Source organism: Acartia tonsa, chromosome 8, assembly GCF_053477335.1.
Source record: "Acartia tonsa isolate MP-2025a chromosome 8, ASM5347733v1, whole genome shotgun sequence".
Taxonomy (NCBI): domain Eukaryota; kingdom Metazoa; phylum Arthropoda; class Copepoda; order Calanoida; family Acartiidae; genus Acartia; species Acartia tonsa.
The window spans coordinates 14,931,978-14,958,206 of NC_137267.1; the positions used below are offsets into that span (position 1 = coordinate 14,931,978).

General features: G+C 29.7%; 1 protein-coding gene and 1 non-coding gene across 6 annotated transcripts in view; both read left to right on the forward strand.

Annotated features, from left to right (window-relative positions):
* LOC145326086 (uncharacterized) overlaps positions 1-26,229 on the forward strand; it is a 66,974-nt gene that overhangs the window by 21,002 nt on the left and 19,743 nt on the right. The window contains exons 1-18 of one of the 5 annotated variants that reach the window (XR_013881737.1): positions 20,751-20,776; positions 20,945-20,993; positions 21,170-21,205; positions 21,378-21,428; positions 21,600-21,635; positions 21,820-21,854; positions 22,039-22,079; positions 22,243-22,286; positions 22,455-22,496; positions 22,848-22,887; positions 23,609-23,648; positions 23,819-23,890; positions 24,524-24,574; positions 24,764-24,815; positions 25,029-25,066; positions 25,240-25,284; positions 25,568-25,612; positions 25,795-25,836. Coding sequence is in view for 1 of the 5 variants with exons in the window: in XM_080169189.1 (XP_080025315.1) it covers positions 3,555-3,595; positions 3,775-3,826; positions 14,318-14,369; positions 14,712-14,753; positions 14,925-14,976; positions 17,141-17,177; positions 17,366-17,414; positions 17,659-17,699; positions 21,170-21,205 (402 nt within the window). In the remaining 4 variants the exon portion in view is untranslated. Of the gene's footprint in view, positions 1-3,537; positions 3,596-3,774; positions 3,827-14,317; positions 14,370-14,711; positions 14,754-14,924; positions 14,977-17,140; positions 17,178-17,365; positions 17,415-17,658; positions 17,700-20,747; positions 20,777-20,944; positions 20,994-21,169; positions 21,206-21,377; positions 21,429-21,599; positions 21,636-21,819; positions 21,855-22,038; positions 22,080-22,242; positions 22,287-22,454; positions 22,497-22,847; positions 22,888-23,608; positions 23,649-23,818; positions 23,891-24,523; positions 24,575-24,763; positions 24,816-25,028; positions 25,067-25,239; positions 25,285-25,567; positions 25,613-25,794; positions 25,837-26,229 lie in introns of those variants that run through there. The other 4 variants (XR_013881738.1, XR_013881741.1, XR_013881740.1 and 1 more) reach the window with 4 other exon arrangements.
* Positions 24,890-24,965, forward strand: LOC145327342 (small nucleolar RNA U43). Its single transcript, XR_013882168.1, has one exon. It is a non-coding gene; the product is annotated as a small nucleolar RNA U43 (small nucleolar RNA).

A 26,229-nucleotide genomic window follows, 5' to 3' on the forward strand; every position in this document is an offset into this window, starting at 1 on the left:
ACTCTACTCTAGAACATCTTAGTTCCTCACCAAGATGATCCTTGTAGTCACTAAGCGTCCTCTCGAGGTATAGCCAAGAGTTTTCAATCGATGTCACACCATGTCGGTTACCAAACAGGCAAAGTCCTATCCAGGGGAGTCGGAGCACTCTATCTTGGTTCTTTACCAGGGCACCCGAAGTGCCCGCCCGCTTCCCTTATGGTTGCTACCCTAGTCGACGGAGGGCGCATCACCAGTCCAGTAGGCGACCTTTCCCAAGAATAGCATTCTACCGAGTCCATGTTCCCAGTTCGATGTCCCTTTATCCAACCTGGTATGGGAAGGAGGAACCAAGTTAAGGACCAAGATCACTTACACTACTGATAGACTCTTACTCCGAGTTTAAAGACTGGACTAAGGGGGCAGCCTTGGGGATATCTCGCCCCGTTAACTACCGCCCCCAACCAGTACTGTTGAGGTGGAGATGAAGAGATCTAATACGACCCGCACTCCTACTCAGGGTAGCTTAAGTGCGCGAAAGGACCTCAACGGCTGGGCGCAGCCGCTTTCCCAATTGTTCACCTTTATTCTTTTTAGGACCCATGATTGTCACTAAAGTTAACTGTACTGATTATGACTATAATAATGTGTGGTAAGGTATCACAACCAACACATTCACAAAACTTCACAGATTCTTCTTAGCTGCATCTGTTCTGTCTTGTTTTCATTGTTTCGGAACGCAATGCCTAGCCGTTCTCGAAATCTTATCTCGAAGCCCTCCGAATGACCAACATAGTGAAGTTTACGAATGTGTATTTATTACCATGAAAACAGTAAGTCTAAAACAAAAATATAAGAATTAATTACATAAAATTAATTGTTTTTATTTTGTAACATCGAGGTTGCGTGATTTCAATTTAATAAAAAATATGAATTTTCTAAAAAACTTAAAATTGGCATGAATCATATTAAATCGCATCAGAAATTGATAATTTTAGAATAAAATAATCAATAATATAAAAGTAAATATTCGTATATCAAAACTTAGCAGTTAAATGGTCTATTTGCTGAAAAATTAATGATTTAAATTTCTTCATAAAATTGTACCATTCTACGCTTATTTTCAAGAATTAAAAGATAAATTCTTACCACATATGATGTCAAACTAAGCAGGAAGGCTTATTTGAGATCTTCCACGTATCAGAGCGCATGTATATTCAAGCAATACATTATTTTCATTCACGTAGCTCCTCACATGGGAATCATCAAAGGAAAAGTGCGCGTCTCTTTTGTTTGTTTACAAGCCACGCGCGGAGATAGTTAGGAATGCCGCATAACACACTCATTCTCTGGGGAATTCTGGTGTAAGGAAAAAAAGGGATTAATGGGTTCGAACTTGCCGGGGAATACAAGAAATACATACCGACACAAGGTGAAATCCTTTTAGCTCCTCACAAGCATTTTTAAGAAACTGCAATTTGTCATTTTTTCACATTTCTTGATTGTGATGCATTTGCAGTAAAAGAATCTTCTTTAATAACGTAGGAAATAGTAAAAAGAAAACTCCTTTTTATTTGATAAAAAAAACTCTAAAGACAAAAAAGTTATTGAAGTTTGAATTTTTTTTATTACAGCATTTAATTACAAATTATGGATAAATTATGAGTTTATATCTTAACCTGTCAATCAAATTAAAGGATTATAGGAATAAATGAGGGGTGGGGATTTACGAACATGAGCAATTTTTAAGGTCATGTTTCTTAAGTATACAAAAAGAAAAAAAGAAAATTTGTTTTCAGTGAGGGAATTTTAAAGAAATTTTTAGTGTAATTGGTAGAAAATTGTATTGGCCGTATTAAGATGTTGTTTTCAAGTGAATAAATTTTTGAAAACCAATCTTATGGCACAAAATTCTACCAGAAAAAAGCATCATAAGCATCTTTTGAAATATTTATGCTTTAAAATGCGCCGTTATTTTCAGAGATATTAAAAAACACCTGTAACCATTTCGATGCATATTTTTATAGAGAATATTGACATATAATTTTTTTTTGTACTCGTAATGGTTGTTTCCCTAATTTGTACACCCTTGAGTCCTTGTCCCTTTATAATTCAAAAACTTTTTTATGATGAAAAATTTAATCTATGAAATTCATGATTTTATTTTAATGGTTTACCTCACTGATATAACTTAAATGAACTTTATTTTCTATGACCTAATTTCCAAAAAGCTAAAAATTATTTCTTGTTTAGGAATAAAAGATGTTGAACAAAGAAAAAGTTCTGTGAAGGTAGAAACAGCTTTTTTAAAAATTTATATTAAACTAATTTATCTGATGAGAAACGACACCATTATTTTCTGAGTTTATGATTAAGATTTTGTCATGCACCACACTGAACAGTCTTTTATTTAATATTTGATATTCTTAATAAAACTAGTCTTAATTTGTAAAAATTTCAGGAGGTTTCATGGTTTATTAGATCTCAATAACATTAAAAGGTGAAAAACATTAACTATTTTATTTAAGTGTAGTAATATGTTGGTAGTCTTAATTATTTAGTAAAAAGTTAATGATATTTTAGTCTTAATTATTTAAAAGAATTGTTTATTTTTATAGCCTGGCTTTAGAAATTTTTGGTATAGAAAATTAAAGTACGCTCATGCCTTTATTCATTTTTAATTAGATTCTAATGTTTAAATGCTTTGATGCATGAAGTTTGAGAAAGTTTAAATATTTAAATTTATAAATATTTAAATAATAAATGATCAGAAGTTCTTTTAAAAAGTCTAATTCTTTTGGTTTACTCCATGGTTCAGTCAGCGGGCCAGGACCATTCTTTCCACGCGTTACAACCATGGTAGACAATCTGGTTGAGATTTACTAGGGCTAGCTCTGTGTGGCCGTTCTGGTCCGCTAGGCAATACAGCTCCGGTTCAATCCCCGGCCTGAGAGTTTGGGTTGGAACCTTAGTTTCTGATTCTTTAGTAGCGCCGGATACATTTTTATTTTAATCCTGTATAACCTTGTTTGACAGCAAAGAATAACTTTAAAAGACTGTGTACTTTTAGGATGAATAGTGGTGCATTACTTTTTAAATTGGAATGGAATAATTCATTAAAGGTATCTAATAGTTTAATAAAACTGAGCATATTAATATTTCTGACCACTTGGATATTAATCATAGATTTTTCTGATGAGAAACTCAATATTATTTGATTTAATGATAATAAACTTGTAGCACGTTCTGAACCGAATATAGAATTTATTTTAACAGGTTTCTATCCATTGTAGCTATAAATGCTAATTTAGGTCAAATGGATGTAATGTCTTGAAGGAGGAAATTTACCTGGATATGAATCCTGCTTTTTTGTGTTTCTGTTTAGAATTCTGGATTCTAGGTGAGTTTCCCCACATTTGCATGCACATAATGATATAGTCGTTTTAGTATTTTTAAATTTTTTGCCTAACCAGCTACAGCGCTCGGCTCCATGGGGGGGGGGGGTGTATAAAAATTTTACAATATATTTAAGAGGTTAACTCTTAAAACAAAACTTAGGGATCGTCAATTTAAGAATGTATTCTACTATGTGCTGTATATGCAGTAAACAATGCAGGTATAAATAAAAACAAGGGATTTTGCTGAAAAGAATTCATAGGTTTCAAAAAATTTAAATGATGACAATGTAATCCGTGTTTCACCTGATATAAATGATTATAATTCTATTCACTGATCTACTAAAAACTAGTTAAAATTATTTTGTTTGCTACAAAGCTTTAAACTTATTTTTTTTAGGCAGCTACGAGAATATTTATCAGTTTCATTGTCCATACCTTCGGAAATCTGGGTAAGGTTTTTTTATTTCTCATTGAAGAAGCCGTTTATAGTGCCTTTGAATAAAAGAAGTCTTAAAATACAAATTACAATTGAAGCTCGATATTAATAGCGATACATTTATTCTATTAATGGTAGGCCAGTATGATTTCATTTTTTATAGGATTAGGCACTAAAGAAAGTTAGAAACTTTGGAAGCTTTTCTGTGGACTTTTATTTTGAACTTAAATGATGTGAAAAAAACTAGTTATCCCTGTCTTACATAAACATGGGGACAAATTCTTTCTGAAATTTTAAAAATTAAATTTTGTTTTTCTGTAGTCATTTATGTATTGACTAAATGATTTGTTTTAGGAGTTTGTGCTTTTGTAATTGTAGATATTTTTTTCTCTCAAGGTAATTTATTTAATGTTCAAGTTGTTAAACCTTTGAGTTAAATGATGCTAAACTTAGGACACCTAACGAAGAAAGATGATTTGACTTTGCGCCATTAGGCTCTGATAAATATAAATTCGTTTATACTTAAATAATTGTTAATCTCTAGTTAAAAAAACTATTTTTCTTTAGGTGTGTGTATTGAACACCAAAGAGAAATGTCCTTCTGTGAGATCAATGCTAGGTACTTAAAGTTTGGATATAAATTAAATTTTTCCAGTATGGCTTCGATACCGATTAATATCCGCTGGGTTAGAACCGGTTTTCAGCCATTTTAAATAAATTTTAATAGCATCAACTTGCCGCGGATATCAAAATTAATAATATCAAGATTTAATCTGTTTTTGATATCTAAGCGTTAGCTGATATACGATGCGATAAATAACTCATAAATGATGTCAAACTTAGGACACCTAACGAAGAAAGATGATTTGACTTTGCGCCAATAGGCACTGATAAAATAACATTAAGACTAAATAAATATGCATCAATCCTGTAATAATTATCTTTTAATTTAGATTGTGATTTTTACAGAGCCTTCCTATTGCAGTTGAACTATTAGGTAAAATATTTATCTTAATAATTGTAACTTTATTCTTAAATGATGAGCATTATCTGACGAGGTCGATATGATAAAGAAACGTTCTGTTCCTTAATTCATAGGTGCGAAATTATGGCTATACCTGATAATAAAAACAGCTTTTTAGTATTTTTCCAAACTTCATGGAGATTTCAAATTCAAATATTTTCAGGAGTTTTCTTGTTATTGGGGAAGATTGTGATTTTTGATAAATTAGGTAAATATTATTTTACCGAGTTTATCTATTCTGGCTCTACAATTAACTTTGTCTGTCTGTAACGCATTGGCAGGCGTGTATATTCTGCACTAGATTTTTTTTTTTTTATTCTGCAAACAAATCTTTTCTCTCCCCCTTCCCCCCCATCCTTAAATTTTTGTTAGCAAAGAAGGGGAAAACTCTGAAATATTATCAGACCTCTTTATTTTATTCATATTATCTCTCCCTCCTACACATTATTTTAGTTGTTTCACATTTTCTCTTGTCTCATTAATTTTTACCTTCCCCCTTCCCTTAGCAGGGTCAATTTTGCAGAACACACACCCCTGCGAGACTATGAGGGAAATTGGAAATTATTTGCTACTAATCAGAATTGGAATTGGATTTTGTGAATTTATTGCCTACTTGAGGGTTTGATCAACCTTCTTTTCAGCATTTTGATTTTCTGAACTGCTCCATGAACTCTGTCCCTCTTAAATTTATGCTTCGCTACTTATGGATATTTTGTGTGTTAATGATGAAATTTCTTAATATGATCCAGCGCTTGAAAAAGCGGAACCCACTGGAATAGGATAAAATTGCACGTTTTGTGCTGTCTGAAAAATTAAAAAATGCTTAATTCAAAATGTTTTTTATTCCCTTTAACTTAACATAATCATTCTTGTAGGATTCTCTTGAGGTTTCGTGATTTGAAGCATCTTTGTATTTCTTTAAAGGTATTTGTTTTAAAAGATAATTCCATACCTAAAACAGACTGAACATGTAAAGAAAACTGAAGTAGTAGGTTTGTCGTATTTTCACAGTAGCTTCCATGCTGGGGGCTCTAACCCTGCATGGCTAATTCCCTAACCCTGCGGTGCATATATTAACATTTACTTAACCTTAAATATCCCATCAAAAGGAACAGAGTATGACAAATTTCTCTACTTCGTTTTTTTTTCATTATTCGAACAGACTAAATGATGATACAATCACGACGGTCTACTGAGTCCAAAATTGCTGACAACTTTATTCTAAACCTAACTTTCTGAACATATTTAGATTTTAAAATGTTAAGCTCTAGGTAAGAAAAATCTAATAAAAATCTTTTGATAAATAGATTTTTTGCTGCATGGAGAAATTGGACCTGAAACCTTTTCTGAAGGTAAATAATTTTATCTTTTCATGATTACTTTTTTATTTTGCATTTTATTAATTTGAAATGATGACCAATGTACCGCCCCAATCTGAATTATTTGATGATTGGTTTTCTTTAATTACCTGATCTTTAGTTACCATTTTCTATATATTGTTAGCTTTAATACTTTTTAATTCCTAAATCTTTTCTTAGTGTTTATAACTTCGAGTTCAGTATGATAATGAAAAGCTAGTATTTATAAGGTAAATAAAACTTTTCCATGAATGAGTATCTTATTAAAATGATTAAATTTACAGCGACGAGCGGACATAATTAGATTATGATGAGATTAACTGTTATGATTTTGTCTTTGATTTATTATTATGTCTCTTACAATGCATTGTCTAATACGTTTTTTATATTTCAGGACCAAATCAAGGGGTTTATTTCTCATTTTGATTTAGGTAAGTTAAAATAAACTTCAACTTAAGATTTTTTAAAAATTGTGTTATTAATATTCATGATGAATAATTGGAATTACCGTTTGATTTCTTGTTATTTCTGAATCTAACTATTTATATATTTTTGTCTTAAACCCAGATTTACATGTAATTTATCTTTTTTTACTATTTTAGAATGGGTTGTTAATCTACTGTCAAATTGTCTTCGATTCTGTTAACATAGGTATGAATATTGTTTTATTTGTAAGAAATATTTAAGTACTACTTTCCCTTTTGTAGTCGATCCAAAAGTAAGTTATATTTTGGGTATTGTTGCGCTACATATACGTTTGCATGATGATTCACTTGCCCTCTCAGAATTGTAACTGTTGACTGGCAATAAAGTCAAATGATATTAAAACTTTGTTGCCGTTAATCTATTTTATTTTGGTTCAGGCATGGTACTCTACAATTTTATGACTGAACAAATGGCGAAGGTATGTTCATCACTTTTTAGTCTTTTCTACAATTAACTGGTTTTTAACGCCATAGGGTACATTGAGTATGTTCTTTAGTTTTCCGTCTGTCTGTAATGCTAGAAATACGGGAGAAGGTTTTCATGTTTTTTCTCTAATTTTTTTTAATTATCTGTATTTCCATCAATATTGTCCTCTGCTACTTTTGTATGTAGTCATCCTTGCTTCTTATTTTAAGTTTCTTTTTAAAAAAACATTTTGTAGAGATTTTTTTTGTTAAAATGATCCTTAATTCACATCTGTTCCAAATTTTTAGTATAGAGATTTGAATGCTGAACGAAAAAAATTTCAGGGGTGTATATTCTACATGGGATCCCCTGCTCAGGGAGGGGGGGGGGGAAATAAAAAATAAGTGGTTGGAGGGAAAAAAATGTAAAAATTAAGAAAACTGAAAACATTTTTTCCATCTCCCCCCCTCCTTTGTGAAAAAACGTTAAAAAATGTGTGGTAGGAGGGATAAAATAAATAAAATATGGTTGAATTTGATCCACTGACAAGAGTTTTAGGATTTATTGTAACTGGTTTTTTACCCCATCCCTTATCCTGTTTCTTACAATGCATTGTCTAATACGTTTTTTTATATTTCAGGACCAAATCAAGGGGTGTATTTCTCATTTTGATTAAGGTAAGTTAAAATAAACTTCAATTTAAGATTTGAAAAAATTGTGTTATTAATATTCATGATGAATAATTGGAATTACCGTTTGATTTCTTGTGAAAATACAACTGGCTGTTATTTCTTAATCTAACTATTTATATATTTTTGTCTTAAACACAGATTTACATGTAATTTATCTTGTTTTACTATTTTAGAATGGGTTGTTAATCTACTGTCAAATTGTCTTCGATTCTGTTAACATAGGTATGAATATTGTTTTATTTGTAAGAAATATTTAAGTACTACTTTCCCTTTTGTAATCTTTCCAAAAGTAAGTTATATTTTGGGTATTGTTGCGCTACATATACGTTTGCATGATGATTCACTTGCCCTCTCAGAATTGTAACTGTTGACTGGCAATAAAGTATACGCTATACTGAAAAATTAAACAAAGTTTTCAAATGATATTAAAACTTTGTTGCCATTAATCTATTTTATTTTGGTTCAGGCATGGTACTCTACAATTTTATGACTGAACAAATGGCGAAGGTATGTTCATCACTTTTTAGTCTTTTCTACAATTCACTGGTTTTTAACGCCATAGGGTACATTGAGTATGTTCTTTAGTTTTCTGTCTGTCTGTAATGCTAGAAATACGGGAGAAAGTCTTCATGTTTTTTCTCTTATTTTTTTTAATTATCTGTATTTCCATCAATATTGTCCTCTGCTACTTTTGTATGTAGTCATCCTTGCTTCTTATTTTACGTTTCTTTTTAAAAAAACATTTTTGAAAGTAACATTTTGTAGAGATTTTTTTTGTTAAAATGATCCTTAATTCACATCTGTTCCAAATTTTTAGTATAGAGATTTGAATGCTGAACGAAAAAAATTTCAGGGGTGTATATTCTACATGGGATCCCTAAAATTAAAGAAGTTTGACATTTCTTAATATTTAGATTGAAGCCCAGAATGTTAAGAATATTAATATGGAGGTAAGATTTCAATATGGTTTGTACAAGAAGAGGGGGGGGGGGGTATTATGATGACAACTATTCACTTTAACTGAACTTTGATGACACAAATCATGCATCACCAACTGATAATGTATAGAAATTAATCAATTGTAGTTTTAAATTAAAGAAGTTTTACATTTCTTAATATTTAGATTGAAGCCCAGAATGTTAAGAATATTAATATGGAGGTAAGATTTCAATATGGTTTGTACAAGAAGAGGGGGGGGGGGGGTATTATGATGACAACTATTCACTTTAACTGAACTTTGATGACACAAATCATGCATCACCAACTGATAATGTATAGAAATTAATCAATTGTAGTTTTAAATTAAAGAAGTTTTACATTTCTTAATATTTAGATTGAAGCCCAGAATGTTAAGAATATTAATATGGAGGTAAGATTTCAATATGGTTTGTACAAGAAGAGGGGGGGGGGGGTATTATGATGACAACTATTCACTTTAACTGAACTTTGATGACACAAATCATGCATCACCAACTGATAATGTATAGAAATTAATCTATTGTAGTTTTAAATTAAAGAAGTTTGACATTTCTTAATATTTAGATTGAAGCCCTGAATGTTAAGAATATTAATATGGAGGTAATTTTTTAATAAATATTTAATTGTCCTGAGCTGTCTCCAGTGTTGTTAACTATTTTCCCCTTTACCCTATCCCCCCCCCCCTTTTTTTAAATGAACTGATTAATAAATAAGTTTAATATTAGCAAGCTAAATTAACAATTTTTCCACGGTCATAATATCAAAGGACATTAGGACAGTCATTACCAATTTTAATAGATTTCCAATAAGTGGAAAGTTGTGGTGATTTTATTTTGTTTATAAAGGTGTAGAAACTAAAAAATCTATGGAGTTTGATAATTACAGGTATTAATATTTAGATTATTTCCTTCAGATTAGCCATGATTAGAAAATATTCGACACTTTCATTGATCCAAACATGAAAATTCCTATTTCAATGAGCAATAATAATTTCCTGCCATGCTTATTTTGTTCAACAGTTTTAAGTTCATTGATGATGTTGGATTTATTTTAGGAAATATTATGATGTTTGATACCAGTGCTTCTAATATGTAATATCTACCTACATCCTAATTAAATGGACAATGTAAGTTTATTATTTATTCTATACTTCTTATTTAGTAGATAATAATCTTAGTATTCATGACTAAGAGACAATACACGATGTTCTTTGAAGGCTTTGCTTATATTGTCTTACTTAGGTACTTTTCTAGTAAAAATCTTTGATAATTTCAATATTTTTCCTTTGTATGGAGATGGGGTTATTATCTAAATCAAATGATGGGATATCATATTAAACCTTGCTCTTGTTTGAAGATATGTTATTTCTTAATATCTTTCTCTAGTAAAATCTTTTCAATATTTTAATATTATTCCATTGTATGGACATGGGGATAAGTTCAGATCGTGGCTTATTATCTAAATCAAATGATGGAATATTAAACCTTTTCTTATTTAAAGATTTGTTATTTCTTAACATCTGCTTTCATAAGCATTGGGACAAGTTTGTCTTAAAAATGTGAAATATAATTCTGAATATTGCCCATCTATAAGCAAGGTGTTCAGTTTTATAATTTAACTATTCAACCTGTTCACAAGATGGAAGATAAAATTGAGAATTAGGAAGCATAGCTATAATTTATTGCAGATTATGTGCCGAAAAATCTCTCTACATATGAAAATTATTATTTTGATAATCCATTATTTGGGCATGGTGTCAAGTTCTAGTCCAGGCTTTTCAACCTAATCAAATGATGGTATATTAATCCTTGCTCTCGTTTGAGGAAATATCATACCTGTATGTCCTCTTCCATAGCATAGGGACAAGTTTATTTGTATTATGTGTATTAGTTTCAAGGTTAATGCCAGAAAAATACTGTTCATTTGTTTTAGGCCCTTTCTACGGATATTCATCTGAATTAGTCTGCTTCTTAGCTTGCCAAGGTATTGTTTTTCCTTATGCATACAGGTGGATGGCTGACATAATATGATGAAACACTTTCTAATCTTTCGTAGTTTCCACTGATGTACTTTTTTGTGCACTGAAGTATTCCTTAGATGTCTGATTAAATTGTATAAAATAGCAAATTTTTTTTTCTTTTTTTCTTCAAAACTAACATAATTGATTATTCTAGGTTCATTTGAAGGATGAGTTTGTTATGAAAATTTGGATGTTTCTTTGAATAGGTAGGTTTAAATATTTTACCCTACAGCAATATTAACTGTTAAAATGCAGCAATTATGTTAATATGATGATTTCCTAATATTTATGGTTAGAACTGGAGTGTTACGATGAAGCCTGTAGAACTAGGGCGAATTGATATTAATATATATTTAACATTTCTTTAATTGTTTGCTTTGCTAGTATTTATTTGGTTAATTTTTCAGGATAGATACTGGACATTTTGGTTTCTCCACTTCATTAGGTAAGTTTTCCTTTTTTTATGTAAATATCCCAGAATTTTAAGTGATGAAACAATTCTATTGCTTGATAAATCATGGAAAGTACAATAAAGCTCAACAGTACTGAAAAAGTTATTTAATTGTGTAGAATCTTTAATACTTGCTACCTATTTTAATCATTTTTTTAAATTCAGGATTATTCTCACCAATGCAATGGATAAAATTCAAAGGACGTCTCTAAAGGTAGTACTTACTTACAGGGAATAAAAACTAAAGAAAATAAAGTTTTGTTTTCCATCCATACATATTTTTATTATTTTCGCCCACCTTAATAGGGTATCCCATGAGAATATACACCCATCAGTCTTCGTCCCTTTATAATTCTAAAACTTTTTATATGATGAAAAATTTAATCTATGAAATTAATGATTATATTTAAATGGTTTACCTCACTGAACTAACTTAAATGAACTTTTCTCTCTATGTCCTAATTTCCAGAAAGCCAACAATTATTGCTTGTTTAGGAATGAAAGCCCAAAGATGTTAAACAAAGAAAAAGTTCTGTGAAGGTAGAAACTGCTTTTTTAAAATTTATATTGAACCAATTCTTTAAGATTTTCATCTGATGAGAAACGACACCATTATTTTCTGAGTTAATGATTAAGAATTTGTCATGCACCACACTGAACAGTTTTTTATTTAATATTTGAAATTCTTAATAAAACTAGTCTAATTTGTGTAAATTTCAGGAGATATCATGGTTTATTAAATATCAAGAACACTTGTTAAAAGGTGAAAAACATAAACTATTTTATTAAAGTGTAGTAATATGTTAGTAGTCTTAATTATCCAGAAGAATTGCTTATTTTCATAGCCTGGCTTTAAAATTTTTGGTATAGTAAGCTCTTGCCTTTATTAATATTTGATTATATTAAAATGTTTAAATGCTTTGATGCATGAAGTTAAGAAAGTTTTATTTAAATAATGAAAGATTAGTTAAAATTCAGAAGTTCTTTAAAAAAGTCAAATTCTTTGGGTTTACTCCATGGTTTAGTCAGCGGGCCATGACTATTCTTTCCACGCGTTACAACCATGGTAGACAATCTGGTTGAGATACACTAGGGCTAGCTCTGTGTGGCCATTCTGGTCCGCTAGGCAATACCGCTCTGGTTCAATCCCCGGCCTGAGAGTTTGGGTTGGAACTTATGTTTCTAAATCTTTAGTAGTGCCGGATACATTTTCATTTTAATCCTGTATAACCTTGTTTGACATCTAAGAATAACTTTAAAAGACTCTGTATTTTTAGGATGAATAGTGGTGCATTACTTTTTAAATTGGAATGGAATAATTCACATAAGGTACCTAATAGATTATTAAAACCAGCGTGGCTGAGCCATTTGTTTTTGGTGCGGCTCCGGCTCTGACCTAAAATCAAGAAAAACTAAAAAAAATTTCTTCATAAAAAAAATATTTTATATTTGACTTTTGAAGGTAAAAGTTTAATTTTTGATAAAAATGGACTTTATTTATTTTAGGGTTGGCAATTCGGATCCGGACAGGGGTGTATATTCTGCACAAGATTTATTTTTTTCCCCTGCTACAAAATTTTTTATTTTTTTCCCCCCTAGATTTTTCTTAAAAAGTAGGGGGGGAAATAGAAAAATATTCAAAGATTTCTATATTTTATTTATTTTGTCCCTCCTACCACACATTTTTTAGTTTTTCTTAACCAAGGAGGGGGGCGAAATGGAAAAAATGTTTTCAGTTTTCTTAATTTTTACATTTTTTTCCCCTCCAACCACTTATTTTTTATTTCCCCCCCCCCCCCCTGAGCCGGGGATCCCATGCAGAATATACACCCCTGGATCCGGAATCTGGTCAATTTCGGATCAGAGTCCGGATCCGTAATCAGTTTTTTAATAGCGGATTCAGGATTCTTATTTGGTAGGCTAAAATTAGCGTCTCTAGTTATTTCTTTTAACTCCTCTTTGAAAGCAAAGATTTTATCATTATATACAATATTATTAAAATCTTGTTCGATTCTCTGAAGTAAATTATAGAGAATACCAAGAACATTGATTTTTAGGACATATGTAGCACTTAATTTTTAAAAATTTAAATTTAAAAAAAATTTTGCTAGAATCCTGAATCCGCAAGGAATCTGCCACTTTTTATTAACTGAGATGGGGTTTTAAAAAATGCCGCGTTTTTTCGACAATTTTTTTAGACATTGATTGATTGAACGAAAACGATGGGATTGCAACAGAGTATAAAACTTAAGAATTCAATATTTTAAAATTATTATTTTAGCCATTTGTATTATGTCTAATACAGCTTTTTATACCTATTATTTTTGATGCTATATTCTTGAGATCCCTGATTTAATGATGTATAACAAATACTTTGATTTCCATGATATTGAAACATGTTCATCGTCACTACCACTGAAATTAAGTTCTATTGATTAATGTAGTTTATTAAGGATTTTTATAATTTCAATTTTATTTCAGGTTTTTAAAAAATCCAGAAAAAAAACAATTAAATTATGTCAATATCTGGGCCATAGTGCATTTTATAATAATTTAGTCAGGATAAAAGTTGTACCTATGAAATAAGTCTCACATCCCACACTACCAATATGATTTAATTCATTTACATCTAAAACTAAGTAGCGCCTAAATTAAAATTGCTGGTCATGTCTTTTAGCGAGTAACTACAATATACCCCCCCCCCCCCCACACACACCCCTTCCACTCTAAAAAAAATTTAGGGGTGTTTTTAAAATATTATGCAGCCGGGAAAAAATAATATTTTGCATGTAAGTACCTATAGACCATAAACTAAGATAATGTAAACTCTTAATTAATGTATTTTCTTTTTAGGGATCGTCAATTTAAGAATGTATTCTACTATGTGCTGTATATGCAGTAAATGATGCAGGTATAAATAAAAACAAGGGATTTTGCTGAAAAGAATTCATAGGTTTCAAAAAATTTAAATAATGACAATGTAATCCGTGTTTCACCTGATATAAATGATTATAATTCTATTCACTGATCTACTAAAAACTAGTTAAAATTATTTTGTTTGCTACAAAGCTTTAAACTTATTTTTTTTAGGCAGCTACGAGAATATTCATCAGTTTCATTGTCCATACCTTCGGAAATCTGGGTAAGGTTTTTTTATTTCTCATTGAAGAAGCCGTTTATAGTGCCTTTGAATAAAAGAAGTCTTAAAATACCAATTACAATTGAAGCTCGATATTAATAGCGATACATTTAATCGATTAATGGTAGGCCAGTATGATTTCATTTTTTATAGGATTAGGCACTATAGAAAGTTAGAAACTTTGGAAAGCTTTTCTGTGAACTTTTATTTTAAACTTAAATGATGTGAAAAAAACTAGTTATCCCTGGCTTACATAAACATGGGGACAAATTCTTTCTGAAATTTTAAAAATTAAATTTTGTTTTTCTGTAGTCATTTATGTATTGACTAAATGATTTGTTTTAGGAGTTTGTGCTTTTGTAATTGTAGATATTTTTTTCTCTCCGGGTAAATTATTTAATGTTCAAGTTGTTAAACCTTTGAGTTAAATGATGCTAAACTTAGGACACCTAACGAAGAAAGATGATTTGACTTTGTGCCATTAGGCTCTGATAAATATAAATTCGTTTATACTTAAATAATTGTTAATCTCTAGTTAAAAAAACTATTTTTCTTTAGGTGTGTGTATAGAACACCAAAGAGAAATGTCCTTCTGTGAGATCAATGCTAGGTACTTAAAGTTTGGATATAAATTAACTTTTTCCAGTATGTCTTCGGTACCTATTAATATCCGCTGGGTTAGAACCGGTTTTCAGCCATTTTAAATAAATTTTAATAGCATCTTATTTTTAACAACTTGCCGCGGATATCAAAATTAATAATATCAAGATTTAATCTGTTTTTGATATCTAAGCGTTAGCTGATATACGATGCGATAAATAACTCATAAATGATGTCAAACTTAGGACACCTAACGAAGAAAGATGATTTGACTTTGCGCCAATAGGCACTGATAAAATTACATTAAGACTTTAAATAAATATGCATCAATCCTGTAATAATTATCTTTTAATTTAGATTGTGATTTTTACAGAGCCTTCCTATTGCAGTTGAACTATTAGGTAAAATATTTATCTTAATAATTGTAACTTTATTCTTAAATGATGAGCATTATCTGACGAGGTCGATATGATAAAGAAACGTTCTGTTCCTTAATTCATAGGTGCGAAATTATGGCTATACCTGATAATAAAAACAGCTTTTTATTATTTTTCCAAACTGCATGGAGATTTTAAATTCAAATATTTTCAGGAGTTTTCTTGTTATTGGGGAAGATTGTGATTTTTGATAAATTAGGTAAATATTATTTTACCGAGTTTAAGATATCTATTAACTTTGTCTGTCCGTAACGCATTGACAGGCGTGTATATTCTGCACTAGATTTATTTTTTTTATTCTGCAAACAAACCTTTTCTCTCCCCCTTCCCCCCCCCATCCTTAAATTTTTGTTAGCAAAGAAGGGGAAAACTCTGAAATATTATCAGACCTCTTTATCTTATTCATATCATCTCTCCCTCCTACACATTATTTTAGTTGTTTCACATTTTCTCTTGTCTCATTAATTTTTACCTACCCCCTTCCCTTAGCAGGGGCAATTTTGCAGAACACACACCCCTGCGAGACTATGAGGGAAATTGGAAATTTTCTGCTACTAATCAGAATTGGAATTGGATTTTGTGAATTTATTGCCTACTTGAGGGTTTGATCAACCTTCTTTTCAGCATTTTGATTTATTGAACAACTGCTCCATGAACTCTGTCCCTCTTAAATTTATGCTTCGCTACTTATGGATATTTTGTGTGTTAATGATGAAATTTCTTAATATGATCCAGCGCTTGAAAAAGCGGAACCCACTGGAATAGGATAAAATTGCACGTTTTGTGCTGTCTGAAAAATTAAAAAATGCTTAATTCAAAATGTTTTTTATTCCCTTTAACTTAACATAATCATTCTTGTAGGATTCTCTTGAGGTTTCGTGATTTGAAGCATCTTTGTATTTCTTTAAAGGTATTTGTTTTAAAAGATAATTCCATACCTAAAACAGACTGAACATGTAATGAAAACTGAAGTAGTAGGTTTGTCGTATTTTCACAGTAGCTTCCATGCTGGGGGCTTTAACCCTGCATGGCTAATTCCTTAACCCTGCGGTGCATATATTAACATTTACTTAACCTTAAATATCCTATCAAAAGGAACAGAGTATGACAAATTTCTCTACTTCGTTTTTTTTCATTATTCGAACAGACTAAATGATGATACAATCACGACGGTCTACTGAGTCCAAAATTGCTGACAACTTTATTCTAAACCTAACTTTCTGAACATATTTAGATTTTAAAATTTTAAGCTCTAGGTAAGAAAATTCTAATAAAAATCTTTTGATAAATAGATTTTTTGCTGCATGGAGAAATTGGACCTGAAAATTTTTCTGAAGGTAAATAATTTTATCTTTTCATGATTACTTTTTTATTTTGCATTTTATTAATTTGAAATGATGACCAATGTACCGCCCCAATCTGAATTATTTAATGATTGGTTTTCTTTAATTAACTGATCTTTAGTTACCATTTTCTATATATTGTTAGCTTTAATACTTTTTAATTCCTAAATCTTTTCTTAGTGTTTATAACTTCGAGTTCAGTATGATAATAAAAAGCTAGTATTTATAAAGTAAATAAAACTTTTCCATGAATGAGTATCTTATTAAAATGATTAAATTTACAGCGACGAGCGGACATAATTAGATAATGATGAGATTAACTGTTATGATTTTGTCTTTGATTTATTATTATGTCTCTTACAATGCATTGTCTAATACGTTTTTTATATTTCAGGACCAAATCAAGGGGTTTATTTCTCATTTTGATTAAGGTAAGTTAAAATAAACTTCAACTTAAGATTTGAAAAAAATGTGTTATTAATATTCATGATGAATAATTGGAATTACCGTTTGATTTCTTGTGAAAATACAACTGGCTGTTATTTCTGAATCTAACTATTTATATATTTTTGTCTTAAACCCAGATTTACATGTAATTTATCTTGTTTTACTATTTTAGAATGGGTTGTTAATCTACTGTCAAATTGTCTTCGATTCTGTTAACATAGGTATGAATATTGTTTTATTTGTAAGAAATATTTAAGTACTACTTTCCCTTTTGTAATCTATCCAAAAGTAAGTTATATTTTGGGTATTGTTGCGCTACATATACGTTTGCATGATGATTCACTTGCCCTCTCAGAATTGTAACTGTTGACTGGCAATAAAGTATACGCTATACTGAAAAATTAAACAAAGTTTTCAAATGATATTAAAACTTTGTTGCCGTTAATCTATTTTATTTTGGTTCAGGCATGGTACTCTACAATTTTATGACTGAACAAATGGCGAAGGTATGTTCATCACTTTTTAGTCTTTTCTACAATTCACTGGTTTTTAACGCCATAGGGTACATTGAGTATGTTCTTTAGTTTTCCGTCTGTCTGTAATGCCAGAAATACGGGAGAAAGTTTTCATGTTTTTTCTCTAATTTTTTTAATTATCTGTATTTACATCAATATTAGAGCATGGTGTTAAGTCGTAGTCCTGGCTTTTCAACCTAATCAAATGATGGAATATTAAACCTTGCTATTACAATTATTTATGTATGTGCTTCAAGCAACAGCAAATCTTGAAATCATTTCTGTTTCTTGGTTTTCCTTAGGTCTTGATAGATTAATATAACTACTCTGAGGTTGATAATGATATATTCTTATTATACCATCATTTGTTATTACACATTAGTGTAAATATTTCAATTAAATTTTCTTTAAAATCCAGGTATTAATTTAAATAAATAAATTTATATTTTGGTTGTTAACCTTAATTTTTTTATTAGGAGTTGACTAACCCAGTCTAGGACCATTGGAATGGATTTTATATCTACACAGGTAAAATATAATAATATCTACATCTATAATCTTGAGGCAATTCGGTTATACTAATAACATTCATTTAAAATGTATTTGAAATTATGTAATTACTAAAGAATTGAGAATGATAATTGTAGTCCATATTTTCTGTGATTGTTTACTATGAGGATCAATATCTGAAAAAAAACCTATCATATTTCTTTTACTAAATATTATTTAGCTATATTTCTAATTGATTTATTTTAGAATCTGCATTAATGGCAAATGTTCGGAATAGTTATTTATCATATTTTCGTAATATTGTGAATGCTAGAAAGAATATTAAAATTATTTCAACAATTTTGGTCATGTGATCAAAATTTGAATTTTCCTTCTACTATTGCCCCCTCTGGGGGCGAAGTAGGTGGAAATTTAAATTTTTGTCACTTGACCTTAATATTGGTGAAATAATTTTAAATGACCTTTCTTGTATAAGCAATATTAGTAAAATACGATACTTGGTTTTGTCTCATTCTCTATCTTTTTCTTAAATTCAAAAAAGTCTATCAAAAAATTTACATCATCTAAGGGTGAACAATAAATATTTCTGTCTATTTTTCTCTATATTTCTTCCCCCTCCCCCCTCCCTCACTTTTCTGTCTATTTCCTTCTCTCTCTCCTCCTCTTTTGTACGTTCATTTATACAATAGAGATAACCTAGAGACAGCACAAGGGAATTTTGTTTACATTATGTATCAGCTATAAATTGTTGAATATCTTAGGTTAAAGCTTTCCTTGGGTGAAATATTTGAAGAAAATATTTCTTCCATCATATAATGTGAAGCGTATGACACAACATATAATAAGTTAGTTATAAATAATTTAATTTCTTATAATAAAGTTATCTTTCTAAAAATTATATCATTGCAAAATTTAGTTGCAAATAATGCTGCCTATAGGGCTGTATTTCATATACAACAAAAAGTGAACAAAGGTTTCTTTTTAAGAAAAAAATGGGGTCAGATTGACCATCTATGTCTAATGTTTATACCCACATCAAATATTAAATTATAACAATGTACAGTAGAGTGGATCAATTTTGGACATTGAATTTGTAATCAACATCTACAGTTTAAACGTCATATAAGAAACCTAAATATAAAAAATTGATTTTGTCCTTGAGGGGAAATGGGGGGAAGGTGTTTCCATGCATTAAAAATTTTAGAAGTTTATTCTGGAGGTGCAACTTTTTTTCTTTCAAAGTATTGCTTTATGCATTTTTTTGAATTTGTCTTGTTGATTTATATAAGAATATCAAATTGGTTTTTAAAAATATTCATCCAAGCATGAAAAATCTTAAATTAAATGTAAAATCTCTTGGTTTTTAAATTTATTCATGGATTTTTCTTGCTAGGATCAATAGTTTTAAAAACAGATTTTTTATTCTTATTCTACTCTTCAAGACAAAATTGGGAAGGTGCATAAAGCTATACTTTGAAAGAAAAATAATTGCCCCCCCCCCCCCCAAAAAAAAAAAAAAGATTCTCCCCACAAGTGTCTTTCTAAAAGTTTACTTGCATCAGCGAGCCTCCCCATTATTCAAAATATTTTCTTTTCATTTTTTGGTCTCTTATATGATGTTCAGACAGAAAGTGTATGTAGCACATTTAAAATTAGAAAATCATTGAAAATCAAGCCACTCTAATGTACAGCATTTATTTCTTCAATTCCACAGTACAAAATTATTCCTGTATTTAAATTTAACATATCATATAGGAAAAAATATTCTTGTATTTAAAATTAAAAATCATGTTGGAATTTTTTTTACAATTTTTAAATTTTTTAATAATGTACAGCAAATTATTTCCTTTTTATCTCATGTTTTGAAATTTATAAGATAGTTAGAATAAATTACAGAAATAATGATTTAAAGAAGAGAGCGTCAGGAGGGGGGTCGAGGGGGGTTTCCCCCCTCAGGAGAGGGGGGGTTGAGGGGGGTCTCCCCCCTCAGAAAAAGCTTGGGCTTAAATCTTCAACAAATAAAGAAAACAAAATTATTTTAAAAATTTCTTTTTTATGTTAAATATTATTATTTTTGTGACACTTGATTTTGAATGACAAAAAATGTTGAAATAAATATTACCCACTGTATGAAATGTTAAATTAGAAATCAATAATGATGTTGGAAAATTTATTCTCATTTTATACTCTGAAAAAAGGAATTGACAAAACATAATAATTTTTATTCCAAACTTTTAAAACAGCATGCCTATTTCTTATTGGTTGACACTTGAATTAAAATAAAATAATGAATATTATTTCAAGACCAGAAATAAATTTGAAATAAATAATTTTCTTTCCCCCATATTTTTTATTCCAAAATGCCAAGAATTAATTTTAAAATAAAATAATTTTCTTTCCAATATTTTTGTTCCTTTTTCTTATTGGACGTCATTTTGTGTCCAATGAGAGACTAGTGTTTAAATATTTTAAAGCTTATTACAGCATTTATTTTGAATATGATAATAGCAACATTCTCACATTAAATGTGATAAAGATTTTGTTATTGCTGATCGAAGGTAATCTTATTGAAAATTATTTAAATTACACTTAACCTAAAATGATGATAAAACTTGTCCAGAATTCTTTTGATGGCAAATCTTTACGGATCGATAGGCCTGATTATAAAACAAGATAAAGTTTAGTAGAAAAATCTAAATTTATTTCTTATGAATTCCATATTTTAGGCTATTCTGCATGTCAAATGATCTAATATTGGAGCTATTTTAATCTGAGGTAGGATTTCAATAAGGTTTGTACAAGTGGGGGGGGGGGGGGGGGTTATTATGATGACAACTATTCACTTTAACTGAACTTTGATGACACAAATCATGCATCACCAACTGATAATGCATAGAAATTAATCAATTATATTTTTAAATTAAAGAAGTTTGACATTTCTTAATATTTAGATTGTTGCAAAGAATGTTAAGAATATTAATATGGAGGTAGGATTTCAATAAGGTTTGTAGAAGGAGGGGGGGGGGGGTATTATGATGAGAACTATTCACTTTAACTAAACTTTGATGACACAAATCATGCATCACCAACTGATAATGCATATAAATTAATCAATTATATTTTTAAATTAAAGAAGTTTTGACATTTCTTAATATTTAGATTGAAGCCCAGAATGTTAAGAATATAAATATGGAGGTATTTTGAACTGAGGTAAGATTTCAATATGGTTTGTACATACAGGGGGGGGGGGGTGTTATGATGACAACTATTCATTTTAACTGAACTTTGATGACACAAATCATGTATCACCAACTGATAATGCATAGAAATTAATAAATTGTATTTTTTAATTAAAGAAGTTTGACATTTCTTAATATTTAGATTGAAGCCCAGAATGTTAAGAATTTAAATATGGAGGTAATTTTTTAATAAATATTTAACTGTCCTGAGCTGTCTCCAGTGTTGTTAAAAAATTATGATGATATTTGATAGGGACAACAGAATATATTATGTTGATTCTTGATGGTAGAACTGAAATTATTTATATTTGTTGTCTTTACTTATTATGTTATTATAGCTTCTAATCATTATTTTATTTTAGATAATGCTTTGGATTGAACATTCAGTAGACCTAAGGTAAAAATTAATATAATATAAAAAATTCTTTAAAAATTAAATTAATATGATGATTTCCTAAATATTTATGGTTAGGACTGGAGTAATACAATGAAGCCTGTTGAACTAGGGCGAACTGAATTTAACTATCGCCTATTAATTCATACTTAATGATATTATTTTCTAAATTCATGAATCATTCTAGGTTGATTGATCATTGATGATAAATGAATATCCTGTAATGAGGTAAGATTGGTTTATATTTTTCATAATTCTCCCTAAAGGATGATTTACAACTAACGTTAGCATATACCTGAACATTAAGATGAAACTTCTTAAGTCTGATAAAAAGTAACTTTAAAGAAAATAAAAAAAAATTCAATGGAATCTAATGAACTCTTTATTCTAGATAATTGCAAGTATGATTGTATGTTCAATGTCTAACTATAAAAGGTAAATCAAATATACTAAGAAAGTTTATATGTTTCTTTATCTATGATGACAACCAAATCCACAAAATAATCCTAAAAATATTGAGGATACAACCCGCTAAACTGACAAATATTAAAATCTAAATTTTAATTTCCAACTTATAAAAATTATTGACAAATAATGTTTCAGGTGGAATGTTCTTGATATTATGCAGTATTCATTCCCATCCAGGTATTGTCGAAACAGGTTGCTTCTACTAATTTATAACCGGGGGGGGGTGGCGGGATTTGCAATGAACTGAAAATTACACTGATAAATTATCTGTAGGCACATACTTTTGTTCAATTTTTTTCCTAAACCTCCTGATTAATACAAAGTGTAATTTGAAATTATTATTCAATATGTAAATGAATCCTATTATTTTTTGATTCCATATTCTTGAGATCCCTGATTTAATGATGTATAACAAATACTTTGATTTCCATGATATTAAAACATGTTAATCGTCACTACCACTGAAATTAAGTTCTATTGATTAATGTAGTTTATTTAGGATTTTTTAAAAATTTCAATTTATTTCAGGTTTTTTATGAAGTGTTTGGAACGTGAGACTTGTTTACAGGTACAACTTTTATTCTGACTAAATTATTATAAAATGCACTATGGCCCAGATATTGACATAATAGTTTTTATTCTGAGCTTGATCTTTAAATCGTTTTTATGGTGATTTAAACCGGGGCGATTCAGAGGTGAACCATAGGTGCGTTGGTGTTAAGCCACAGCGCGCCTATAAAACATGGATTTTTAAAATATCACTAAAATATCGATCCGCGCCAGTACAACTTTATTACTTAAGCAGTGTCAGTAAGGTATTTTATAAAAAATGCCGTGTCCGTATGGTATTTTATATAAAACATTAATATATAATTTATTTTAAAAATAACTATAAAAATGTTTTCACGATAGTTTTGCAATAAAATATTAAAGTAATTAAAAAAAAATATTTATTTATTAAATAAATCACCCCGATTTGGTTCGGCAATGGCACTCGGTGAGTGCCATTGCCGCGCCGGGCCCGCGCCACTGCCCGATTCAAATCGCCCATGCAAATTCGATTTAAAGATTGATATTAATAATTTGATGGTGCGCCAAATGAATCGCCCCGGTTTAAATCACCTATAAACGATTTAAAGATCGAGCTCTGGATTATATTAATAAATGTGCTATAATATATTTGTTTGTATTGCAACCCTAGTCCACAAAGGACATTAGGACAGTCATTACCAATTTTAATAGAATTCCAATAAGTGGAAAGTTATGGTGATTTTATTTTGTTTATATAGGTGTAGAAACTATAAATTCTATGGAGTTTGATAATTACAGGTATTAATATTTAGATTATTTCCTTCAGATTAGCCATGATTAGAAAATATTCGACACTTTCATTGATCCAAACATGAAAATTCCTATTTCAATGAGCAATAATAATTTCTTGCCATAATTATTTTGTTCAACAGTTTTAAGTTCATTGATTGATGTTGGATTTATTTTAGGAAATATTATGATGTTTGATACCAGTGCTTCTAATATGTAATATCTACCTACATCCTATTTAAATGGACAATGTAAGTTTATTATTTATTCTATACATCTTATTTAGTAGATAATAATCTTAGTATTCATGACTAAGAGATAATACACCATGTTCTTTGAAGGCTTTGCTTATATTGTCTTATTCCTTAGTATAGAGATGGGGTTAAGTTCAGATCGTGGCTTATTATCTAAATCAAATGATGGGATATTAAACCTTGCTCTTGTTTGAAGATATGTTATTTCTCAATATCTTCTTTCATAAGCATTGGAATAAGTTGGTCTTAAAAATGTGAAATATAACTCTGAATATTGCCCATCTATAAGCAAGGTGTTCAGTTTTATAACTAACTAATCAACCTGTTCACAAGATGGAAGATAAAATTGAGAATTAGGAAGCATAGCTATAATTTATTGCAGATTATGTGCCGAAAAATCTCTCTACATATGAAAATTATTATTTTGATGCTTATCCATTATTAGGGCATGGTGTCAAGTTCTAGTCCAGGCTTTTCAACCTAATCAAATGATGGAATGATAAACCTTGCTCTCGTTTGAGGAAATATCATACCTGTATGTCTTCTTCCATAGCATAGGGACAAGTCTATCTGTATTCTGTGTATTTGTTTCAAGGTTAATGCCAGAAAATTACTGTTAATTTGTTTTAGGCCCTTTCTACGGATCTACATCTGAATGAGTCTGCTTCTTTGCTTGCTAAGGTATTGTTTTTCCTTATGCATACAGGTGGATGGCTGATTTAATATGATGAAACACTTTCTAATCTTTCGTAGTTTCCACTGATGTACATTTTTGTGCACTGAAGTCTTCCTTATATGTCTGATTAAATTGTATAAAATAGCCGAATTTTTTTCTTTTTTTTTCAAAACTAATATAATTGATTATTCTAGGTTCGTTTGAAGGATGCGTTTGTTATGGAAATTTGGAGGTTTCTTTGAATAGGTAGGTTTAAATATTTTAAAGAAATTTTACCCTACAGCAACATTTAACTGTTAAAATGCTGCAAGTATGTTAATATGATGATTTCCTAATATTTATGGTTAGAACTGGAGTGTTACGATGAAGCCTGTAGAACTAGGGCGAACTGATATATACATTTAACATTTCTTCAATTATTTGCTTTGCTAGTTAAGTATTTATTTGGTAATTTTTCAGGATAGATACTGGACATTTTGGTTTCTCCACTTCATTAGGTAAGTTTTCCTTTTTTATGTAAATATCCCATAATTTTAATTGATGAAACAATTCTATTGCTTGATAAATCATGGAAAGTACAATAAAGCTCAACAGGACTGAAAAAGTTATTTAATTTTACACAATCTTTAATACTTGCTACCTATTTAAATATTTTTTTTTTTTAATTCAGGATTATTTCTCACCAATGGATAAAGTTCAAAGGATGTCTCTAAAGGTATTACTTACTTACAGGGAATAAAAACCTAAAGAAAATAAAGTTTTATTTTCCATCCTCTACATATTTTTATTATTTTCGCCCACCTTAATAGGGTATCCCATGAGAATATACACCCTTGAGTCTTCGTCCCTTTATAATTCTAAAACTTTTTATATGATGAAAAATTTAATCTATGAAATTAATGATTATATTTTAATGGTTTACCTCACTGATCTAAATTAAGTAAACTTTTCTCTCTATGTCCTAATTTCCAGAAAGCCAACAATTATTGCTTGTTTAGGAATGAAAGCTCAAAGATGTTAAACAAAGAGAAAGTTCTGTGAAGGTAGAAACTGCTTTTTTAAAATTTATATTGAACCAATTCTTAATAAAAATTTTATCTGATGAGAAACGACACCATTATTTTCTGAGTTAATGATTAAGAATTTGTCATGCACCACACTGAACAGTTTTTTATTTAATATTTGATATTCATACTAAAACTAGTCTAATGTGTAAAAATTTCAGGAGATTTCATGGTTTTAGATATCAATAACACTTGTTTAAAAGGTGAAAAACATAACTATTTTATTAAAGTGTAGTAATATGTTGGTAGTCTTAATTATTTAGTAAAGTTAATGATATATTAGTTTTAATTATTCAAAAGAAATGTTTATTTTTATAGCCTGGCTTTAGAAATTTTTGGTATAGAAAATTAAAGTACGCTTATGCCTTTATTCATTTTAAATTAAATTCTAATGTTTAAATGCTTTGATGCATGAAGTTTGAGAAAGTTTATTTAAATAATAAATGATTAGTTAAAATTCAGAAGTTCTTTTAAAAAGTCTAATTCTTTTGGTTTACTCCATGGTTCAGTCAGCGGGCCAGGACCATTTTTTCCACGCGTTACAACCATGGTAGACAATCTGGTTGAGATACACTAGGGCTAGCTCTGTGTGGCCG